Source organism: Pleurodeles waltl, chromosome 8 (genome assembly GCF_031143425.1).
Source record: "Pleurodeles waltl isolate 20211129_DDA chromosome 8, aPleWal1.hap1.20221129, whole genome shotgun sequence".
NCBI classification, from domain to species: domain Eukaryota; kingdom Metazoa; phylum Chordata; class Amphibia; order Caudata; family Salamandridae; genus Pleurodeles; species Pleurodeles waltl.
In genome coordinates, this window is record NC_090447.1 from 1,536,962,817 (window position 1) to 1,536,984,328 (window position 21,512).

At 46.2% G+C, this 21,512-nt stretch overlaps 1 protein-coding gene across 1 annotated transcript in view; it reads right to left on the bottom strand.

The window, feature by feature from the left end:
• The window catches only part of SLC22A15 (solute carrier family 22 member 15), a 224,714-nt gene that overhangs the window by 84,719 nt on the left and 118,483 nt on the right, over positions 1 to 21,512 (bottom strand). The window contains exons 6-7 of the mRNA XM_069202976.1: positions 13,544 to 13,756; positions 8,672 to 8,812 (exon numbers count right to left, since the gene is read on the bottom strand). Coding sequence (XP_069059077.1) covers positions 8,672 to 8,812; positions 13,544 to 13,756 — 354 coding nt within the window. The remainder of the gene's footprint in view (positions 1 to 8,671; positions 8,813 to 13,543; positions 13,757 to 21,512) is intronic.

The following is a 21,512-nucleotide window of genomic DNA, read 5'->3' on the forward strand; positions in this document are numbered from 1 at the left end:
GTAGACTGTTTGCTTGGAAATGACCTGGAGTCCTCAGCATGGGCTGAGGTAGAACTGAAAACCCATGCAGCCATGCTGGGTATCCCTGAACTGGTGTGTGTCAAGACAAGGGCACAGTGCAAAGCACAGGGTGAAAAAGTAGAGCTGGAGTCTGGAAAAAGGGCCCAGCCTACCAAGAGGAAAGGAAAGTCAGCTGGGAAACCAGCTGCAACACAACAAGAAAAAGAGAACCTCTCTTCTCAGGAAGAAGTTCTGCCCTCTGAGGGAACTGAGCCTATGGAGCTGGAACGTATCAGGTTGAGCTCTTAGGCCCAGGGGGACCCTCAAGGGAAGAGTTGTGTAAGGGACAAGAAACCTGTCCCTCTCTTGAAGGCCTTAGGCAGCAAGCTGCTGAAGAGTCCAAAGGCAAGAAAAATGGAACACATAGGGTCTATTGGGAAGATGGACTCCTGTACACTGAGGCAAGAGATCCCAAACCTGGTGCCACTAGGAGAGTGGTAGTGCCTCAGGGTTTCAGAGAGTTTATTCTGATCTTAGCCCATGATATTCCCCTTGCTGGGCATTTGGGACAAACCAAGACGTGGGAGAGGTTAGTCAACCACTTCTACTGGCCCAATATGTCCCAGAAGGTTAAAGAGTTTTGCCTCTCCTGTCCCACCTGTCAAGCCAGTGGTAAGACAGGTGGACACCCAAAGGCCCCCCTCATTCCACTTCCAGTGGTGGGGGTCCCCTTTGAAAGAGTGGGTGTGGACATAGTTGGTCCACTGGAACCTCCCACAGCCTCAGGAAATATGTACATCCTAGTAGTAGTGGATCATGCTACTAGGTATCCTGAAGCTAATCCCCCTTAGGTCGACTACTGCCCCTGCAGTAGCCAAGGCCCTCATTGGTATCTTTACCAGAGTGGGCTTCCCTAAGGAGGTGGTGTCTGACAGAGGTACCAACTTCATGTCAGCATACCTAAAACACATGTGGAATGAGTGTGGAGTGACTTATAAGTTCACTACACCATATCATCCACAAACTAATGGCCTTGTGGAGAGATTCAACAAGACATTAAAGGGCATGATCATGGGGCTCCCAGAAAAACTCAAAAGGAGATGGGATGTCCTCCTGCCATGTCTGCTTTTCGCTTACAGGGAGGTGCCTCAGAAGGGAGTAGGGTTCTCACCCTTTGAACTTCTGTTTGGCCACCCTGTAAGGGGACCACTTGCTCTTGTTAAAGAAGGCTGGGAGAGACCTCTTCATGAGCCTAAACAAGACATACTGGACTATGTACTTGGCCTTCCCTCAAGGATGGCAGAGTACATGGAAAAGGCAAGTAAAAACCTTGAGGCCAGCCAACAACTCCAGAAGTTGTGGTATGACCAAAAGGCTGCACTGGTTGAATTTCAACCAGGGCAGAAAGTCTGGGTTCTGGAGCCTGTGGCTCCCAGGGCACTTCAGGACAAATGGAGTGGCCCTTACCCAGTACTAGAGAGGAAGAGTCAGGTCACCTACCTGGTGGACCTGGGCACAAGCAGGAGCCCCAAGAGGGTGATCCATGTGAACCGCCTTAAGCTCTTCCATGACAGGGCTGATGTAAATCTGTTGATGGTAACAGATGAGGACCAGGAAGCTGAGAGTGAACCTCTCCCTGATCTCCTCTCATCAGACCCTAAAGATGGCTCAGTGGATGGAGTGATCTACTCAGACACCCTCTCTAGCCAACAGCAGTCTGACTGTAGGAAGGTCCTGCAGCAGTTTGCTGAACTCTTTTCCCTAACCCCTGGTCAGACCCACCTGTGTACCCATGATGTGGACACAGGGGACAGCATGCCTGTCAAAAACAAAATATTCAGACAATCTGACCAAGTTAAGGAAAGCATCAAGGTGGAAGTCCACAAGATGCTGGAATTGGGAGTAATTGAGTACTCTGACAGCCCCTGGGCTAGCCCAGTGGTCTTAGTCCCCAAACCTCACACCAAAGAAGGAAAGAGAGAGATGAGGTTTTGTGTGGACTACAGAGGTCTTAATTCTGTCACCAAGACAGATGCCCATCCTATTCCTAGAGCTGACGAGCTGATAGACAAATTAGGGGCTGCCAAATTCTTAAGTACCTTTGACTTAACAGCAGGGTACTGGCAAATCAAAATGGCCCCTGGAGCAAAAGAAAAGACAGCATTCTCCACACCTGATGGGCATTATCAGTTCACTGTTATGCCCTTTGGTTTAAAGAATGCCCCTGCCACCTTCCAAAGGTTGGTGAATCAAGTCCTTGCTGGGTTGGAATCCTTTAGTGCAGCTTATCTTGATGATATTGCTGTCTTCAGCTCCACCTGGCAGGATCACCTGGTCCACCTGAAGAAGGTTTTGAAGGCTCTGCAATCTGCAGGCCTCTCTATCAAGGCATCCAAATGCCAGATAGGGCAGGGAACTGTGGTTTACTTGGGACACCTTGTAGGTGGAGGCCAAGTTCAGCCACTCCAGCCTAAGATCCAGACTATTCTGGACTGGGCAGCTCCAAAAACCCAGACTCAAGTCAGGGCATTCCTTGGCTTGACTGGGTACTATAGGAGGTTTGTAAAGGGATATGGATCCATTGTGACAGCCCTCACAGAACTCACCTCCAAGAAAATGCCCAAGAAAGTAAACTGGACTGTAGAATGCCAACAGGCCTTTGACACCCTGAAACAAGCTATGTGCACAGCACCAGTTCTAAAAGCTCCAGATTACTCCAAGCAATTCATCGTGCAAACAGATGCCTCTGAACATGGGATAGGGGCAGTTTTGTCCCAAACAAATGATGATGGCCTTGACCAGCCTGTTGCTTTCATTAGCAGGAGGTTACTCCCCAGGGAGCAGCGTTGGAGTGCCATTGAGAGGGAGGCCTTTGCTGTGGTTTGGTCCCTGAAGAAGTTGAGACCATACCTTTTTGGTACTCACTTCCTAGTTCAAACTGACCACAGACCTCTCAGATGGCTGATGCAAATGAAAGGTGAAAATCCAAAACTGTTGAGGTGGTCCATCTCCCTACAGGGAATGGACTTTATAGTGGAACACAGACCTGGGACTGCCCATGCCAATGCAGATGGCCTTTCCAGGTTCTTCCACTTAGAAAATGAAGACTCTCTTGGGAAAGGTTAGTCTCATCCTCTTTCGTTTGGGGGGGGGTTGTGTAAGGAAATGCCTCCTTGGCATGGTTACCCCCTGACTTTTTGCCTTTGCTGATGCTATGTTTTGAATTGAAAGTGTGCTGAGGCCTGCTAACCAGGCCCCAGCACCAGTGTTCTTTCCCTAACCTGTACTTGTGATTCCACAATTGGCACACCCTGGCATCCAGATAAGTCCCTTGTAAGTGGTACCCCTGGTACCAAGGGCCCTGATGCCAAGGAAGGTCTCTAAGGGCTGCAGCATGTCTTATGCCACCCTGGAGACCCCTCACTCAGCACAGACACACTGCTTGCCAGCTTGTGTGTGCTGGTGAGAACAAAACGAGTAAGTCGACATGGCACTCCCCTCAGGGTGCCATGCCAGCCTCTCACTGCCTATGCAGGTATAGATAAGTCACCCCTCTAGTAGGCCTTACAGCCCTAAGGCAGGGTGCACTATACCATAGGTGAGGGCACCAGTGCATGAGCACTGTGCCCCTACAGTGTCTAAGCAATACCTTAGACATTGTAAGTGCAGGATAGCCATAAGAGTATATGGTCTGGGAGTCTGTTTTACACGAACTCCACAGCACCATAATGGCTACACTGAAAACTGGGAAGTTTGGTATCAAACTTCTCAGCACAATAAATGCACACTGATGCCAGTGTACATTTTATTGTAAAATACACCACAGAGGGCACCTTAGAGGTGCCCCCTGAAACCTTAACCGACTATCTGTGTAGGCTGACTGGTTCCAGCAGCCTGCCACATCCGAGACATGTTGCTGGCCCCATGGGGAGAGTGCCTTTGTCAATCTGAGGCCAGTAACAAAGCCTGCACTGGGTGGAGATGCTAACACCTCCCCCAGGCAGGAGCTGTCACACCTGGCGGTGAGCCTCAAAGGCTCACCCCTTTGTGCCAGCACCGCAGGACACTCCAGCTAGTGGAGTTGCCCGCCCCCTCCGGCCACGGCCCCCACTTTTGGCGGCAAGGCCGGAGAAAATAATAAGAATAACAAGGAGGAGTCACTGACCAGTCAGGACAGCCCCTAAGGTGTCCTGAGCTGAAGTGACTCTAACTTTTAGAAATCCTCCATCTTGCAGATGGAGGATTCCCCCAATAGGATTAGGGATGTGACCCCCTCCCCTTGGGAGGAAGCACAAAGAGGGTGTACTCACCCTCAGGGCTAGTAGCCATTGGCTACTAACCCCCCAGACCTAAACACGCCCTTAAATTTAGTATTTAAGGGCTTCCCTGAACCTAAGAATTTAGATTCCTGAAACTACAAGAAGAAGAAGACTGCTGAGCTGAAGAACCCCTGCAGAGGAAGAACAGAAGACACCAACTGCTTTGGCCCCAGACTTACCGGCCTGTCTCCTGCCTTCCAAAGAAACCTGCTCCAGCGACGCTTTCCAAGGGACCAGCGACCTCTGAATCCTCTGAGGACTGCCCTGCTTCAAGAAAGACAAGAAACTCCTGAGGACAGCGGCACTGCTCCACAAGAACTGCAACTTTGTTTCAAGGAGCAGATTTAAAGACCTCTGCAACTCCCCGCAAGAAGCGTGAGACTTGCAACACTGCACCCGGCGACCCCGACTCGACTGGTGGAGAACCAACACCTCAGGGAGGACCCTTCGGCGACTCCAAGACTGTGAGTAACCAAAGTTGTCCCCCCTGAGCCCCCACAGCGACGCCTGCAGAGGGAATCCCGAGGCTTCCCCTGACCGCCTGAACTCCATTTCCCGACGGCTGGAAAAGACCCTGCACCCGCAGCCCCCAGCACCTGAAGGAACGGAACTCCTGTGCAGGAGTGACCCCCAGGAGGCCCTCTCCCTTGCCCAGGTGGTGGCTACCCCGAAGAGCCCCCCCCCCCTTGCCTGCATCGCTGAAGAGATCCCTTGGTCTCCCATAGGAAACTATTGAAAACCCGACGCGTGTTTGCACACTGCACCCGGCCGCCCCGCGCTGCTGAGGGTGTACTTTTTGTGCTGACTTGTGTCCCCCCCCGGTGCCCTACAAAACCCCCCTGGTCTGCCCTCCGAAGACGCGGGTACTTACGGTGGGCTACCTTGGACCAAGACTTGAAACCTGTAAGTGACTTACTTACCTGTGAAACCTAACAATACTTTACCTCCCCCAGGAACTGTGAAAATTGCACTAAGTGTCCACTTTTAAAACAGCTTATTGTGTTTTATGTAAAAAGTATACATGCTAATGTAATGATTCAAAGTTCCTAAAGTACTTACCTGCAATACCTTTCAAATGAGATATTACATGTAGAATTTGAACCTGTGGTTCTTAAAATAAACTAAGAAAAGATATTTTTCTATAACAAAACCTATTGGCTGGATTTGTCTCTGAGTGTGTTCCTCATTTATTGCCTGGGTGTATGTACAACAAATGCTTAACACTACTCCTTAGATAAGCCTACTGCTCGACCACACTACCACAAAATAGAGCATTGGTATTATCTCTTTTTGCTACTATCTTACCTCTAAGGGGAACCCTTGGACTCTGTGCATGCTATTCCTTACTTTGAAATAGTGCATACAGAGCCAACTTCCTACAATCGGCCAGTCTTCTTTGCTGCTATCCTCATTGTTGGCTTATAGTCTGGTTGTGTCAGGAATGGTTGGGTGGCAGGCAAGAAGAGACCGACAGCACTCAGCCATCCACCCATTTCCCAAATAGATATTCACTTTTTCATGACAAAGTTTTCCTGCAATTCCTGACTCCAAGGAAACAGTGCCCGTGGTTCCTATCCCTTTTGATAAAGATGAAACATGCCTTGAAACGCATCTCCAGGGGGACTTTGCCACAGAGTGTGACAATGCACTCATTTACATTCCTCTTTCAATGAGGATTTTAATGAGGGTTTCCTGAGCAACAAATATCACCCACCGCCCTTCCTTCAGCCTGTACTACCTATGCACTTGGCTGTGAAACTAGAAATAGCAGCATCTTTGTGGGCCGCAGCAAATGCGACTTCTGTTCCTCACCCCAACTGGATTTTTAACCCTACTTTTTAAAACTCCCGTCAAGGGTGCTGTATACCCACAGTTGCACTTGGGATTTTTCTGGCACCGTGTTCGTAGCAAGGCATATGTCTACGGCTGAATGACCAGTCTGAAGTCTTTCGCCCTCTTATATTGAGCCCACCTTAGTACACATTCTAGCTAATATCCACCCTCCTCTGTAAGGGGAAACTACAACAACTAACTCATACAGGAGGAAGCAGAATCTAATGAAATTGCCTTTCGATTTATGTCTGACCAACTGGAAGCACAACTAAATGTAATTTTACAGAATAGCATAGCTCTTGAATTTGTTCTGGATGCCGAAGGTGGTGTCTGTGCCACTGTAGGTTCAGTATGTTGCACCTTTATACCCAATGTTTTGTTAGGCTTGAACAAATAGATTAATCTAATGTGTGAAAGTGTTGAGAAGTTACATACTGTAGAGTCTAGACACCTCAGCAGGTTTGATGGGTGGACTATTTGGGGTGGTTGAAGGATCTTTTTGGAACTTGGAGAATGAAAACTCTGAATTTTATTGGTCATCTTTGTTGTTTTTATACTGATTTATATTAGATTATGGGGCTGCAATGCCCCCATCATCCACATTGCTCGTGCCAACGATGAAATGTAAAATCTGACTATTGTTCCACAGAATGTATTGAGCATAACATGAATCTGGAAGTGAATCTTTTAATGACTACTGATGTGTTCTTACTTGAACAAATAAATAGCTAAAGATGGAAGGGGTGCTAATGCATATCGGTGCATTAGCCTAACTTTAACTACGATAGCCATGCACATGGTAACTTCAGCTAAAAAGATGTGCCAGTCTCTGGTGATTTAGGGCCAGATCATGACCTTGGCGAATGGGATTACTCTGTCCCAAATGTGACGGATATCCCATCTGCAATGGTACAAGTTCCATGGGATATAATGGAACTTGTAATACGGTGGGCGGGATATCCGTCACATTTGGGACGGAGTAATCCCCTCCGCCAAGGTCGTAATCAGGTCCTTGGAGTCTCTCTTTCACATCTTGGCTCTCAAGAAAGTGTCCTCACCCTAGTGAGTTTACCCTCTTGTAACGTCTCCTTCCTTTCTCATGATCTCAGCCCCCAGGACCTGTGTGCTTACTTTGTTTTTCTGAAATCACCTTGTGAAATCTGTTTGTAAGAGAGTATTACCTTTGCTCAGAGCTAGTTTTACACTGCTCTGGGAAGGAGAGAACTACTTGCGGGTTGATTCTGTGCCTCTCAAATGCATTTTTAATCATAAATATTTAAAAACTTCAGTTAGAATGAGCAATTTCTTTCACAGATTTCCTTTTTTGTTGCTATGCCTTCAACAAATTTAGTTTCATTTCTCCCAAAAAAAGCCAGATTTTACATATTCTGCCTGATTATGACATTCATTTAGCTTTAAAGAATGATCAATATGTTCATTTCATTATCAAGTACTAGGAGTTTCTTTGCTTTGACCACAAGACGGAACTATGGTTGTATGGGAATAGGACTTATATTATCATTTATTAAATCTAATTTCTCTATTACATTGATACAGCTATAATAATAATTTTTAAGGGCCTGATTTAGAATTCAGCGTATGGGTTACTCTTTCACAAGGGTGACGGATAGCCTGTCCCCCAAAATATAAATCCCATTATATCCTATAGGACTTATAGTTCGGTGGACGGGTAACCTGTCTGCCGAAATCTAAATCAGGCGATAAGTTTTCAGAACGGAGCACTAGAAGTTTTGGGGGCTTATCTGACACCCTTTGGTTGTAAATACTATGCAAGATTTGATGATACAAGGAGGCTTCCTGGTATTTTAACATGTAATATTTTTGTTTCCTTGATCAGGGGCATGATTTAGATCTCGGCAAACAAGTTATTTAGTCACAACGGTGACAGACATGCCGTCCGCCAAAATATACATACCATAGCATATAATGGGATTTATATTTCTGCAGCCAGGATATCCGTCATCGTCCACCAAGATCTAAATCAGGCCATTAGTGTCTTAAATTAAACACTGTTCCCTGAAGATGGGACGTCGGTCCCAAAAAGAGTAGGGATGTGTGTGATATACACCACCAGGAGGGGGATTTGCACTGTGGACGACAACTGGGATTAAGATGACTGGCTCATGTAATGAACTGGAGTTCGAGAAGCTTTCAAGAAAGTGGAGCATGAACACATCTTTACTTCACAGCTTCTCTGGAACATATACACGGTGTGTGCGCCCTTATGGCGGGTGGAAGATCTGCTGACCTAGTAAAATAATGTATTATCCACAAGTTCCGAGGTGGCAAGGAGCACTGACAAATAACGATTATAAAAATCGAAGGTAAGTACTTGAAATAATTTTATAGCCCTTTCATCCTTACCCACTGACGGACTAACAGTTCCATCACAGGTCTTAATCAGCTGAAAGGATTGGTGCCCTTAACTGTCAATGCACTGTGTACATGTATGTAAAATGCCTCGCAACAGCCATTCCAACACTGACTACCACACTCACCATTTACGGCCGATCAAGTAGATGCAAATGGGATAGGAGGGGATTTCCACCAATCCACTCAAGGCCAGGTTAATGTACATGCTGCCACCAAGGTCCCCAGCATTCAGTGTCAGACCGTAGTACACCAGGCTACAGACAAACCTATAGAAAGAGAGACAAGGAGAAGACAGTGAGGGAAAGACTACACTCAACCCAATGTGTGGAGAGTTCCCTTGTTCAACCACCCGGATGTGCAATTTCAAATCTCAGCTATTTCTCCCCCTTCCTCAACTCCCTTCCTCAACTATTTCTCTCCCTCTTCTCCCAATATTCCACAGCCCGTTTCTATGCGAAGAACGACTGCCACATGTACTCCTACAGGACTCCATAAACCTCCACAGTTCTTCCTACTTCCAAATCCCTCAACCACCCTTTTTATCATTTTGAGAGCTCACCAAAAGGTTCTACCACTCACTCCTCTCCCAAGAACCATTTCAACACTCAGTTCACCCCACTCAACCATACCCATCAGTCACCACTCATAACAGCCATTTCCATCATTAATCCAAATACAAGTGACAATTCCCAACACTCCTCCAACTGAACCACATATTCCACATATCCCACATATCCCATCCTGAGAATCAAACCCCCTGCTCTTCCTGCTTCACAGAACCCTCCCCAAGGCTCACACTACTCCAAGAAACAAGCCCCCCCCCCACTCTTCCCGCTCCAAGGAACTGGTCCTGAAACCCACCTCCTCAAGGAACCATCCCCAACACTCATCTCACTCCAAGGAACTACACCCCTACTCATCCCACTCCAAGGACAATTCCCAACACTAATCCCACTGTAAGAAACCCTTCCAAAGCTAGATCCCACTCAAAGGAACCATTGCAAAGACTAAACCTGTTCTGAGGAGCCATTCCCATGGCTAATCTCACTGTAAGGAACCATTCCCAAAACTAATTCCACTGTAAGGAACCATAATAAATACTAATCCCACTAAGGAACCATTCATAAAACTAATCCCACGTAAGGAGCCATTCCCAACACTAATCCCACTTTCAGGAACCATTCCCAACACTAATCCCACAACAAGGTCCAAAGCCCTCCACCACTCATCCAACTTCAAGGAACCATTCCCACAACCAGTCCCCACTCTATGGAATAATTCCCAACATTAACCCTGCTCCATGGAACCATTCCAAACACCAATCACACACCAAGGAACCATTGCCAACATGAATCCCACCACAATAAACATTCCCATTACACATCCCACTCAAATGAGTCATGAGTACAAAGATTCCCACCCCAAAGATCCATTCCCACCACCCATCCCACCAATGGAACCACCCGGCAGGAGCCTGAAAGACCGGGACACAATCAATATCCCTACTGGCATAATGAATTACCCCTCACCAGTTACCCCCACGTTCGGGAACTCAGACTTCAGTCCGGGATTGCTCAACGATCCGTTTTAGCACTGGGAGAGAAATGGATATCAGAAATTTGGGACTAATAAATGGGGTTATTAAATCCGTTGAACACACTGAAAGGGACTTCACACTGGAAGAAGAAAAAATGCACTATTTACAGCTGCACCACTCAGCACAATAGCGCACAGTGAAAGCGGAGACAACGAGGGAGCTCACACCTTTCGAGAGGCTGCTGCAGACAGCAGGTTCAGATAAGCATTTGACATCCAGAATGTAGAAGGTCCTACCTGTGGAAGTGCCACAACCAAAGCTCTGGAAGACTGCACGCCACATTCTCAGGGAGGAGCGGGCTGCTGCATAAAGGAGACTGTACAATGTGGTCCTAAATGTCAGGGGGCTTGAGTTTAATACCACAATTCTCTATAGGTACTACACCCCAAACACATTACACCTATTTTAGAAATGATGGTCGGGTGCTTGTTGGAGAGAATGGGAGAGGAAAGGTTCCCTAATACATTTTCTCTGGGACTAGTCCAAGGCCTGTAGCTTCTGAGCGATCTTCAAAATAATAAATATACAGATCCCAGGCTAAAGGCTCTCCACATCGCTGTATACCAATGATTAGATGCAGGAGAATAAGAGGCGAATGGAGAGTGACACGCCTGTCACTTCCACAAACACTTTACTAGGAAGGTGGGGGAAGAAGGATCATATTGGACTCGCACAGGATATGGCAAGAACAAGGGAGATGTTTGTGACAAGGGCTTGAGGTGTGTGGTCTTAGTTGGAAGTACTTATCTATCCTAATATAAAAGTCAATGAATGTCTCCTAAAGGATCACCATTACTCACGTCATCCCACTCCTCCGAGGAACCACTGGGAACGCTCATTCTGCAAAGTAACCAATTACCACAATCCAAGGAACAAATTCTATAATTCATCCCACTTCACAGAACCAATCATTACACTCAAAGGTGCCAACCCCACCAACCATCACACTCCAAAGAAACACACCCACCCTTCATTCTGCTCCAAAGAACCAATCCCACCATTCATTACCCTTAAAGGTACCAATACCACCATTCATCCTATTCCCAGGAATAAAACGCACCCTTCATCCAGCTCCAAGGAACCAATCCCACCATTCATTACCCTCCAAAGTACCAATGCCACCATTCATCATATTCCAAGGAATCAAAATCACCTTTCATCCTGCTCCAAGGAACAAATCCCACCATTCATCCTACTACAAGGAATCAAACTCACCCTTCATCCTGCTAAAGGGACTAATCCCACCATTCATCATGCTCCAAGGAACCAATCGCACCAATCATCACACTCCAAGAAACCAAGCCCACCATTCATCACATTCCAAGAAACCAATCTCACCATTCATCACATTCCAAGAAACCAATCCCACCATTCATCACATTCCAAGAAACCAATCCCACCATTCATCACATTCCAAGAAACCAATCCCACCATTCATCACATTCCAAGAAACACATTCCAAGAAACCAATCCCACCATTCATCACATTCCAAGAAACCAATCCCATCATTCATCACATTCCAAGAAACCAATCCCACCATTCATCACATTCCAAGAAACCAATCCCACCGTTCATCACATTCCAAGAAACCAATCCTGCCATTCATCACAATCCAAGAAACTAATCCGACCATTCATCACATTCCAAGAAACCAATCCCACCATTCATCACATTCCAAGAAAACAATCTCACCATTCATCACATTTCAAGAAACCAATCCAACCATTCATCACATTCCAAGAAACCAATCCCACCATTCATCATATTCCAAGGAACCAGTCCCACCATTCATCACATTCCAAGAAACCAATCCCACCATTCATCACACTGCATGGAACCAATCCCATCTATCATCACACTCCAAGGAACCAATCCCACCATTCATCACACTCCAAGGAACCAATCCCACCCCCTTCACTACACTCCAAGAAACCAATTCCACCACACATCACACTCCAAGGAACCAATCCTAGCATTCCTCACACTCCATGGAACCAATCCCACCATACATCACGGTCCACGGAACCAATCATCATACACCAAGGATACAATCGCAGCATTCATCACACTTCAAGGAACCAATTCCACCATACATCACGGTCCACAGAACCAATCCCACCAATCATCATACACCAAGGAACCAATCCCATCATTCATCATACACCAAGGAACCAATCCCATCATTCATCCCACTCCAAGAAACCAATCCCACCATTCATCACACTCCAATAAACCAATCCCACCATTCATCACACTCCAAGGGACCAATCCTACCATACATCACGGTCCAAGGAACAAATCCCACCAATCATCATACACCAAGGAACCAATCACACCATTCACACTTCAAGGAACCAATCCTACCATACATCACACTGCAAAGAACCAATCCTACCATTCATCTCACTCTAAGGAACCAATCACATCATTCATGATACTCCAAGGAGCCAATCCCACCCCATTCACCACACTGCATGGAACCAATCTCTTCAATCATCCACTTAAAGACACATTCTCACATCCAATCCCACTATGGGAAACCACTTCCATTCATTCTTCTCCCAGAACCCAATTCCATAACTCTTCACACTTCAAGGAACCAATTTCATCATTTACCCCACTTGAAGGAACCATGGGGAACCATCCCACTCATCCTGCTACAAGGAGTCATTCCCAACATTCATTACACTGAAAACAATCCCACTATACACCAATCTCTAGGGAAAAAATCTGAAAACGTATCTTTGCTCAAAGGAACCATACCCAATATTCATCCCACTCCAATGAACCATTCTAGCCAATCCAAGGAACCATTCCCGGTTTGTTCCACTCCAAACAACCATTTCAACCACCCAACCTGTTCCAGGGTTCCCGGCTCAAAACTCATCCCACTTTACAAAAGCATTCCCAGCACTTGTCCAACTTCAGGGAACCATTCACAAGATTCACCCCACTCCAAGGAACCGTTTTCATAGCTCATACCACTCTAAGGAACCACTCCCAACCCTTACTAATTTTGTCACAGGAAACTAAACCTATCGTACATCCACTTCTAGGAATCACTCCTATCACTCACTCCACCACAAAGTACTCTGACAACCACTTTCCAATGCCAGGAAACTATTCCCATTATAAGGAACCTTTCTCATCATCCTTCCTATTTGAAGCATCCATGCCTAAATCAAAGAGCTCCTCCCTAACAATCATCCCAGTCCAAGGAAAAGGCCAGGTATCAGGGAATGGGTGTTAATCCATTAATGAAGCAAAGTCCAGTGATGCTGAGTGTATGCACAAGTCAGAAGAGACAGCTACATGCCTGGTTAACCTACAACCCTCACCTCGTAATTTCCCCAGTCCACCCATTGGTACCATACATAGTACATCTCAGATTATCAGTACCAGATATACATCATGATTACTGTGCGAACCAGAAGGATCCGGTGACAGAACACATCCTTGAGGCCGGCACTGCGGGCTGTAGTTTGCGGCCGCGGAGTCAGAGAGATATTAAACTTCTGCCTTCCATTGTTCTTGGCAATGAGGTAGAGGGCGTTTTCAGCCTCGACCAACCGGCCCTGGGCATACAGCCAGCGAGGGGATTCTGGAATGAATCTGAAAAACAAACAGCAAGCAGATGAGAAAAGTGAAAAACAAAAGAGAAGGTTACGATGGGGAGGTGGATATCACTGTTAAATGTTGTACATTCTATGACTGACGGCCCAACAAGACAGCCCTTCTAACTGACTCCCCAACTACCTACTGTAAATTATAGAGGGCATCATAAAAATACTTCACAACTCCTCTGTCATGCATCCTTTGCACAAAGGGTTGCTGAGATCTTATTTACAAGACACGCATAAACCCTTACAAGCTCTTAGTCATAATTAAATGTATTAGGTTAATTTTGATTAAAAGGCCTCCCGGAAGAAATGCAAACAGCGTATTCTAGCTGGAGTAAGTGGTAGGTCAGAGGGCATTTGTGGAAGTGTACAGCGTTCTTGATTCTGGACTCCTGTAACTGACTGTTACAGGTAGCATTTCTCATCTGCAGCATGTGCTGCTGTTGATCACACGCTTGCATAGACAGAAAAGCAGTGGCGTCCAAGCTGTACTGGAAGACACAATGAACAACGTTTTAAGGACAGTGTGGCCGAATTGTGCATCCTGGTGGTAGATTGTGTTGTAGATTTACCTTTGTCCGCAAGTGGGATATTACCTACGGAAGCCATAGTGACTCCCATCTCATTAGTAGAACGTGTCCTTGGCACAAATAGTAATGTGTGTTTGTCTTTAGCATAGCAAACTCGACTGCGCTCGACAATCCATCTAGCGAGGCATGCTTTGGAAATGGCTTTCACTCAGTGGAGCGTTACAAAAGCCATAAAGAGGTGCTCCGTGTTTCTAAAGATTTAGGGCCGGCTTTAGAATTTGGCAGACAGGTTGCTCCATCACAAACATGACAGATAAACCATCCGCCTTATTAGACGTGCATCATATCCTATGCCACTTTGTCATAAGATAGCCCAGATATGTCATGTTTGTGATAGTGTATCTGTCAGCCAAGCTCTAAACCAGGACCTCAGCCTGGTTAATAAAGTACCTAGAAGCTCTAGTAGAGTGTGTAAGGCCCTCTCCACAACCAACTGTGGTTGGGATTTTTTTTAATAAATCAATGGTTTGATGAGATGGAACAGAAAAACAATCTTATGCAGAAAATGGTTTGTTCGATCGACAACCCAATCTTTGTGCACTTCAGTGAATGGCGGCTCCACTGTTAGAGCACGGAGTTCATGAACTCTAAGATGGGACGGCAAAGAGGAAGGTCATCGTTCATAAAGGAAATTGCAGTGGGCAAGAGAGAAAAGGCTTCGCCTGCAACTCCAGGGACCTAACAGGAACAAAGGGCCTCATTTAGAACTTGGTGGAGGGGAATACGCGGACACAAACGTGACGGATATCCCGTCCACTGTATCACAACCCCATTATATTCTATGGAGATTGTGATACCGCCGACGGGATACCTGCCACGTTTATGATGGAGTATTCCATCCACCAAGTTCTAAATCAGGCCCAAAGCTAAAGTGTCAGGAATGGACTGGTGGTGCTCTAGGAGGGATAGTTCTTTAAAGGCACTCCATGAAACTTTGGCTGCTGGTATTTTGAATACTGATTGGTATCGTCAATTCTGCAAGTAATTTGCCACAAGGCTAAATGTACCAATTGTGGAGTATGCTAATCTTGCCTTCTAAAGGTGCGACAGGTAACAGATAATATCTCGTCCTGAGGCCACTGGGGGGTTTGCCACAACTACAGCAATAGTGAGAAATAATTTCCATTTGGCTGTGTAACATGCCCTTGTTCCTGGCATCTGAAACTCCTTAGGATTTTGCATGCATTCTTCTAGGAGTTGGACATATCCAACCTTTGAGACCTCAGGTGCCTAAGGTCAGGTGGGGTGTTGCAGCTGACCGTGATGTTATACGAGGAGGTCTGCAAATGGGAGAGCCTCTTGTGGGTCTGTACAGATATTTCAAGAAACAGTAAGTACTTAGTGGGTGCTATGAGGACAAGTCTTATGGTTGTCTGTTTCATTTTCCTCAGTGCATACGTGCAAGTTGGAGTAGAGGAAAAGCTTACACAAATATCCAGACAACTTTATCCACAGAGCATTGTCCGTGGATTGTGTGCGATGAGTACCTGGGAGCAAAGATTTGGCATTTCGAGTAATTTTGAATGGCACAGAGATGCAGCTCTAGTGTCCTCCAACTGAGAAGAATTGCTGAAGCCCCTGGGTTTGAATTCGCATTTGTGTGTTTGCTGATGCGTCCTGCTGAGCAGGTCCATAAAATTGTTGTCTATACTGAGGATGTGCTCGGCTAGGAAAGGGATTTGTTGGTGAACGATCCAAAGCCAGAATTTCTGTGCTAGCATGGACAATTGTGGTGAGTGCATGGATCTCTATGTTTGAAGGCCATACGTTGTGGGCATGTTGTCTATAGCTGAATGAGCATTCTTTTGTTGTGAATCAGTTTTTGAAATGCTCTGAGCACTAACTCAACTGTCATTAGTCTTAGAACATTTTTGTGTCTACTATGTTGCTGAGGAGATTGTTGGCCTTGGATTGTCTTGTGGCATTGATGTACTTACCCCCCTGGGAGGGAGGTGCCTGTGTTGAAGCTCACTTGAGGCTGGGCAGGTGGGGGTGGGGGGGGCCCTCGTCACAAGCCGCCTGGACTACGGCAACACCCTCTACGCCGGGACCACAGCCAAACTCCAAAATCGCCTGCAACGCATTCAAAACGCCTCAGCCCGCCTCATCCTCGACGTACCCCGCAACAGCCACATCTCCGCACACCTGAGACACCTGCATTGGCTCCCAGTCAGCAAAAGGTTCACCTTCCGACTTCTCACCCACGCACACAAAGCCCTCCACGACAAGGGACCGGAATACCTCAACAGACGGCTCAACTTCTACGTCCCCACCCGCCCCCTCCGCTCCTCTGGCCTCGCACTCGCCGCCGTCCCTCGCATCCGACGCTCCACGGCGGGTGGGAGATCTTTCTCCTTCCTGGCGGCCAAGACCTGGAACTCCCTCCCCACCAGCCTCAGGACCACCCAGGACCACTCCGCTTTCCGGAGACTCCTAAAGACCTGGCTGTTCGAGCAGCGATAACCACCCCCTTTGTCCCTAGCGCCTTGAGACCCGCACGGGTGAGTAGCGCGCTTTATAAATGCTAATGATTTGATTTGCATATGGCTGGGTCCAAACTGGGGTGGCATGGTGAGCAAAAGAATTGATGGATTAAATCCAGATCTGTGACTAGGGGTGAATGTTTGATTGGTTCCGCATTCCGTCCTTCATTTGTGTTTGTTAGCTTATAAGGAGGCAAAGTAAGGTGTCAAGTATCAGGGCCCAACTGACATTGGTTTAGGAAAGGGTTTATCGCCCTGGTCCTTTCCTCACATTCTGTAAACCTCTGGAAGGTGTCATATTAGTTGGTATATCTCCTTCCAGCGGCACCTGCCATATTGTGATAGACGTCCGACCGAGCTGGCTATGTTCCACTGAGTGGCAGTGCCCACAGATACGCTCTTGCTGGCAGCACTGAAGAGCTTGCTTTTTTTGTCAGGGGAAGTGATGCCCTCTGTGCCCTGGATAAAGACCTTTTCTGAGCGTTATGTACCACAAGTAAATCGGGTGACACATGGGCCCCAATACGGGCTTCTCTGGTGCCGCTTTATACTTTTTTCTCAACTCGCAGTGTGACCACCATGGTCTTGACCAGGGAGAGGTTGGGTGTCTAAAAATGACACCGGAGTATTTCAACATGCTGCGTACCGAAGAGTCTTTCAGTGAGGAAGTCCAACTCTTCCTTCACTACACGGACTTTGACTATGTGATGGTCTGCTGCGTGATAGCAACTGCATGGTAGGCGATGGTGGCGTCCGGCCGAGGTGGCCTGACCGGGTACAGTTCCAAGGACAGGTCCTCTCGGTGAGGTACACTGCAGTCACGCCAAGGATCATCTTCGTTATCTCTCAGTATGGCCTCGTATGGTTAGGGAAGATCGGCAGCAGGATCGAGCTCTGCGTCTTTATGGCTAGTGTGTGAAGGGGACCGAGACGGTGCTGGTGTTGGGCTTCCATAGCTAGGCCTTTCTTTTTAGGGACAGCAAAAGTTCTGCGCCCCTCAGAGACTGCCTTTTCAATTAGAAGTCATTGTTTCTTGGCCTGCGGCTGGCCAGCTTGCATAGGTTGTGGACAAAGAGGTACAACGTGCCCTGTCACAGGCACTATGTATATCCTCACATCAGGCTGCTTGCTCTGGGCTTCTGGCAGTGTTGGCTTTGAGGTTGATTTCCATTCTGATGCAAGCAGCCCATTTTCTCAGGGTCGAGATGATGTCTCCTGGCATCGAGGTTAAAGACCCTGCTCTCGAGTCTTTTCCAGTGCCAAGACACCCTTTCGGTGCAGAGACAGCTCTGGTACAGTGATCGATGACATCTACCTCAAGCTTCTGAAAGGCAGTTCGGGGCTGAGGCAATGGCTTTCTATAGGTAGTTATTTGCCCTGGAGTTGCAACTCAGTTTCAGGTCAAACTCTAGGCAGGGGGAGAAACCTGAGATGGGGCACACTCTGAAGCCAAGGATTAGTCTTTGCCCTGAAAAAGGTTTTCACTGGGGTCCCTGGAGAACGACTGGCTCTGAAGCTGGATTAATTTCATGACAAATAGCCTGGACTTTGCTCGTCCTGAAGCCTCTTTCTGCATCCAAAAACAACATATATGCCAACATTTTAGGACAGGGAAGTGGGAGAATTTGAAAGAGAAATAGGTAGAGTATAATATCCCCACTGACTTCTATTGAAGAAGAGGCAATTTCAGGCGAGACATAGCAAAAATAAATACATTTTTGACTTGAAACTTTGGGAGTCTCCTGCCTGAATAGGGTGTATTGGCGAGTACAATACGTCTTTAATGTTGTCAACAAGGGCGTAGTTGATGGCTCGGGTGACCCCGGGGGCTGCACCCCACAGTTCACCCTCCGCTGTTCAATTCTACACCAGCACTGAAGCCCCGGCAGGCTGAACGGGCCAGTTCCTCATGGTTCCTCAGGAGACAGAGGTTACAGCTCCTGCGTTGGTCTCATCCCAAGAACTAGATGTTGCATTAGCGCAGAATTGTAAAGGTGTATTCTCCATAACCCAACTCCCATGAGTCATTCTCACATGACCGGCCCCCCCAAAAATTTCAGTCGAATCTGTTTCGAAAGTGGTGGATGGTCACACGATCTTTCTTTTTTGCAGTGTTACAAAGTACAAACCTGGGCAGAAGGAATTGCAGCATTTGCCATAAACACCAGTAATGGTACACAAGGAGATATATATATATATATATATATATATATATACATATATATTGTTCGTGGCATGTTCTGCTGCAGATTCACATGCTATGCATTAGTCCCCCCTCTAATGTTGGGCTCTGAGTGTTACAAGTTGTTTTTCTTGGAAGAAGTCTTTTCGAGTCACGGGATCGAGTGACTCGTAGAGTATATAGGTATAAAGTAAGAGATGTCCATGCAAATGTAAATGTATCTACATATGTACAAATGTTTGTAACTTAGACTACAGGCTTCCAGGGAGGAGGGAGGGTGCATGTGAATCTGCAGCAGAACATGCCACAAACAGATGTACACTGGGTAATGAAAATGTCACTTACCCAGTGTACATCTGTTCGTGGCATTAGTCGCTGCAGATTCACATGTTTCGCACAGTCCGCTGCCTGGTGTTGGGCTCGGAGTATTACAAGTTGTTTTTCTTCGAAGAAGTCTTTTTTGGTCACGGGACCGAAGGACTCCTCCCTCTTCGGCTCCATTGCGCATGGGCGTCGACTCCATCTTAGATTGTTTTCCCCGCAGAGGGTGAGGATGGAGTTGTTTGCTATAAATAGTGCCCATGCAATGGAGTGAATACGTATGTACATAAAAAGTTTATAATATTTATTTACAAATGTACAAATGTTTAAGATTTAAGATCTACTTCTAAACGGCTACAGGCTTCCCGGGGAGGCGGGAGGGCACATGTGAATCTGCAGCGACTAATGCCACGAACAGATGTACACTGGGTAAGTGACATTTTCAGTTCGATGGCATATGTCGCTGCAGATACACATGTTTCGCATAGACTGTAAAGCAGTTACCTCCCCTAAAAGCGGTGGTTTAGCCTGTAGGAGTTGAAGTAGTTTGGAATAATGTTCTTAGTACAGCTTGGCCCACTGTAGCTTGTTGTGCATTTAGTACGTCTACACAGTAGTGTTTAGTAAATGTATGAGGCGTAGACCAGGTTGCAGCCTTACATATTTCGCTCATAGGAATGTTTCCTAGAAAGGCCATTGTAGCACCTTTCTTTCTGGTTGAGTGTGCCTTTGGTGTAATGGGCAATTCTCTTTTGGCTTTAAGATAGCATGTTTGAATACATCTGACTATCCATCTAGCAATGCCTTGTTTAGAGATTGGATTTCCTATGTGTGGTTTTTGAAAAGCTATGAACAGTTGTTTTGTTTTCCTGATTAGCTTTGTTCTGTCAATGTAGTACATTAGTGCTCTTTTGATGTCTAATGTATGTAGTGCCCTTTCAGCCACGGAATCTGGTTGTGGGAAGAACACTGGCAATTCTACTGTTTGATTTAAATGGAATGGTGAGATTACTTTTGGTAGAAATTTTGGATTTGTTCTTAGAACTATTTTATTTTTGTGTATTTGAATAAATGGTTCTTGTATGGTAAATGCCTGTATTTCACTTACTCTTCTGAGGGATGTGATTGCAATGAGAAATGCGACTTTCCAGGTTAGATATTGCATTTCACAGGAATGCATGGGTTCGAAAGGTGGACCCATGAGTCTTGTTAAGACGATGTTAAGGTTCCATGAAGGAACTGGTGGTGTTCTTGGTGGTATAATTCTTTTTAGCCCTTCCATGAATGCTTTAATAACTGGTATTCTAAATAGAGACGATGAATGAGTAGTTTGTAGGTAAGCAGATATTGCTGCGAGGTGTATTTTTATAGATGAAAAAGCGAGATTCGCTTTTTGCAAATGTAGTAAGTATCCCACTATGTCCTTTGTAGAGGCATGCAATGGTTGGATTTGATTGGTATGGCAGTAGCAAACAAATCTTTTCCACTTAGATGCATAGCAGTGTCTAGTGGAAGCTTTTCTAGCTTGTTTATGACCTCCATGCATTCTTGTGTGAGGTCTAAGTGTCCGAATTCTAGGATTTCAGGAGCCAAATTGCCAGATTCAATGATGCTGGGTTTGGATGCCTGATCTGTTGTTTGTGTTGTGTTAACAGATCTGGTCTGTTGGGTAGTTTGACATGCGGTACTAGTGAAAGGTCTAGTAGAGTTGTATACCAAGGTTGTCTTGCCCATGTGGGTGCTATCAGTATGAGTTTGAGTTGGTTTTTACTCAACTTGTTTACTAGATATGGAAGGAGAGGGGGAAAAGCGTATGCAAATATCCCTGACCAACTCATCCATAGAGCATTGCCTTGTGATTCGCGGTGTGGGTACCTGGATGCGAAGTTTTGGCATTTTGCGTTTTCTTTTGTTGCGAACAAATCTATCTGGGGTGTTCCCCAAATTTGAAAGTACTTGTTCAGAACTTGGGGGTGAATTTCCCATTCGTGGACTTGTTGGTGGTCTCGCGAAAGGTTGTCTGCTAGTTGGTTTTGGATCCCTGGAATAAATTGTGCTATTAGGCGAATGTTGTTGTGAATCGCCCACTGCCATATTTTTTGTGTTAGGAGACACAATTGTGTTGAGTGTGTTCCTCCTTTTTTGTTTAAATAATACATTGTTGTCATGTTG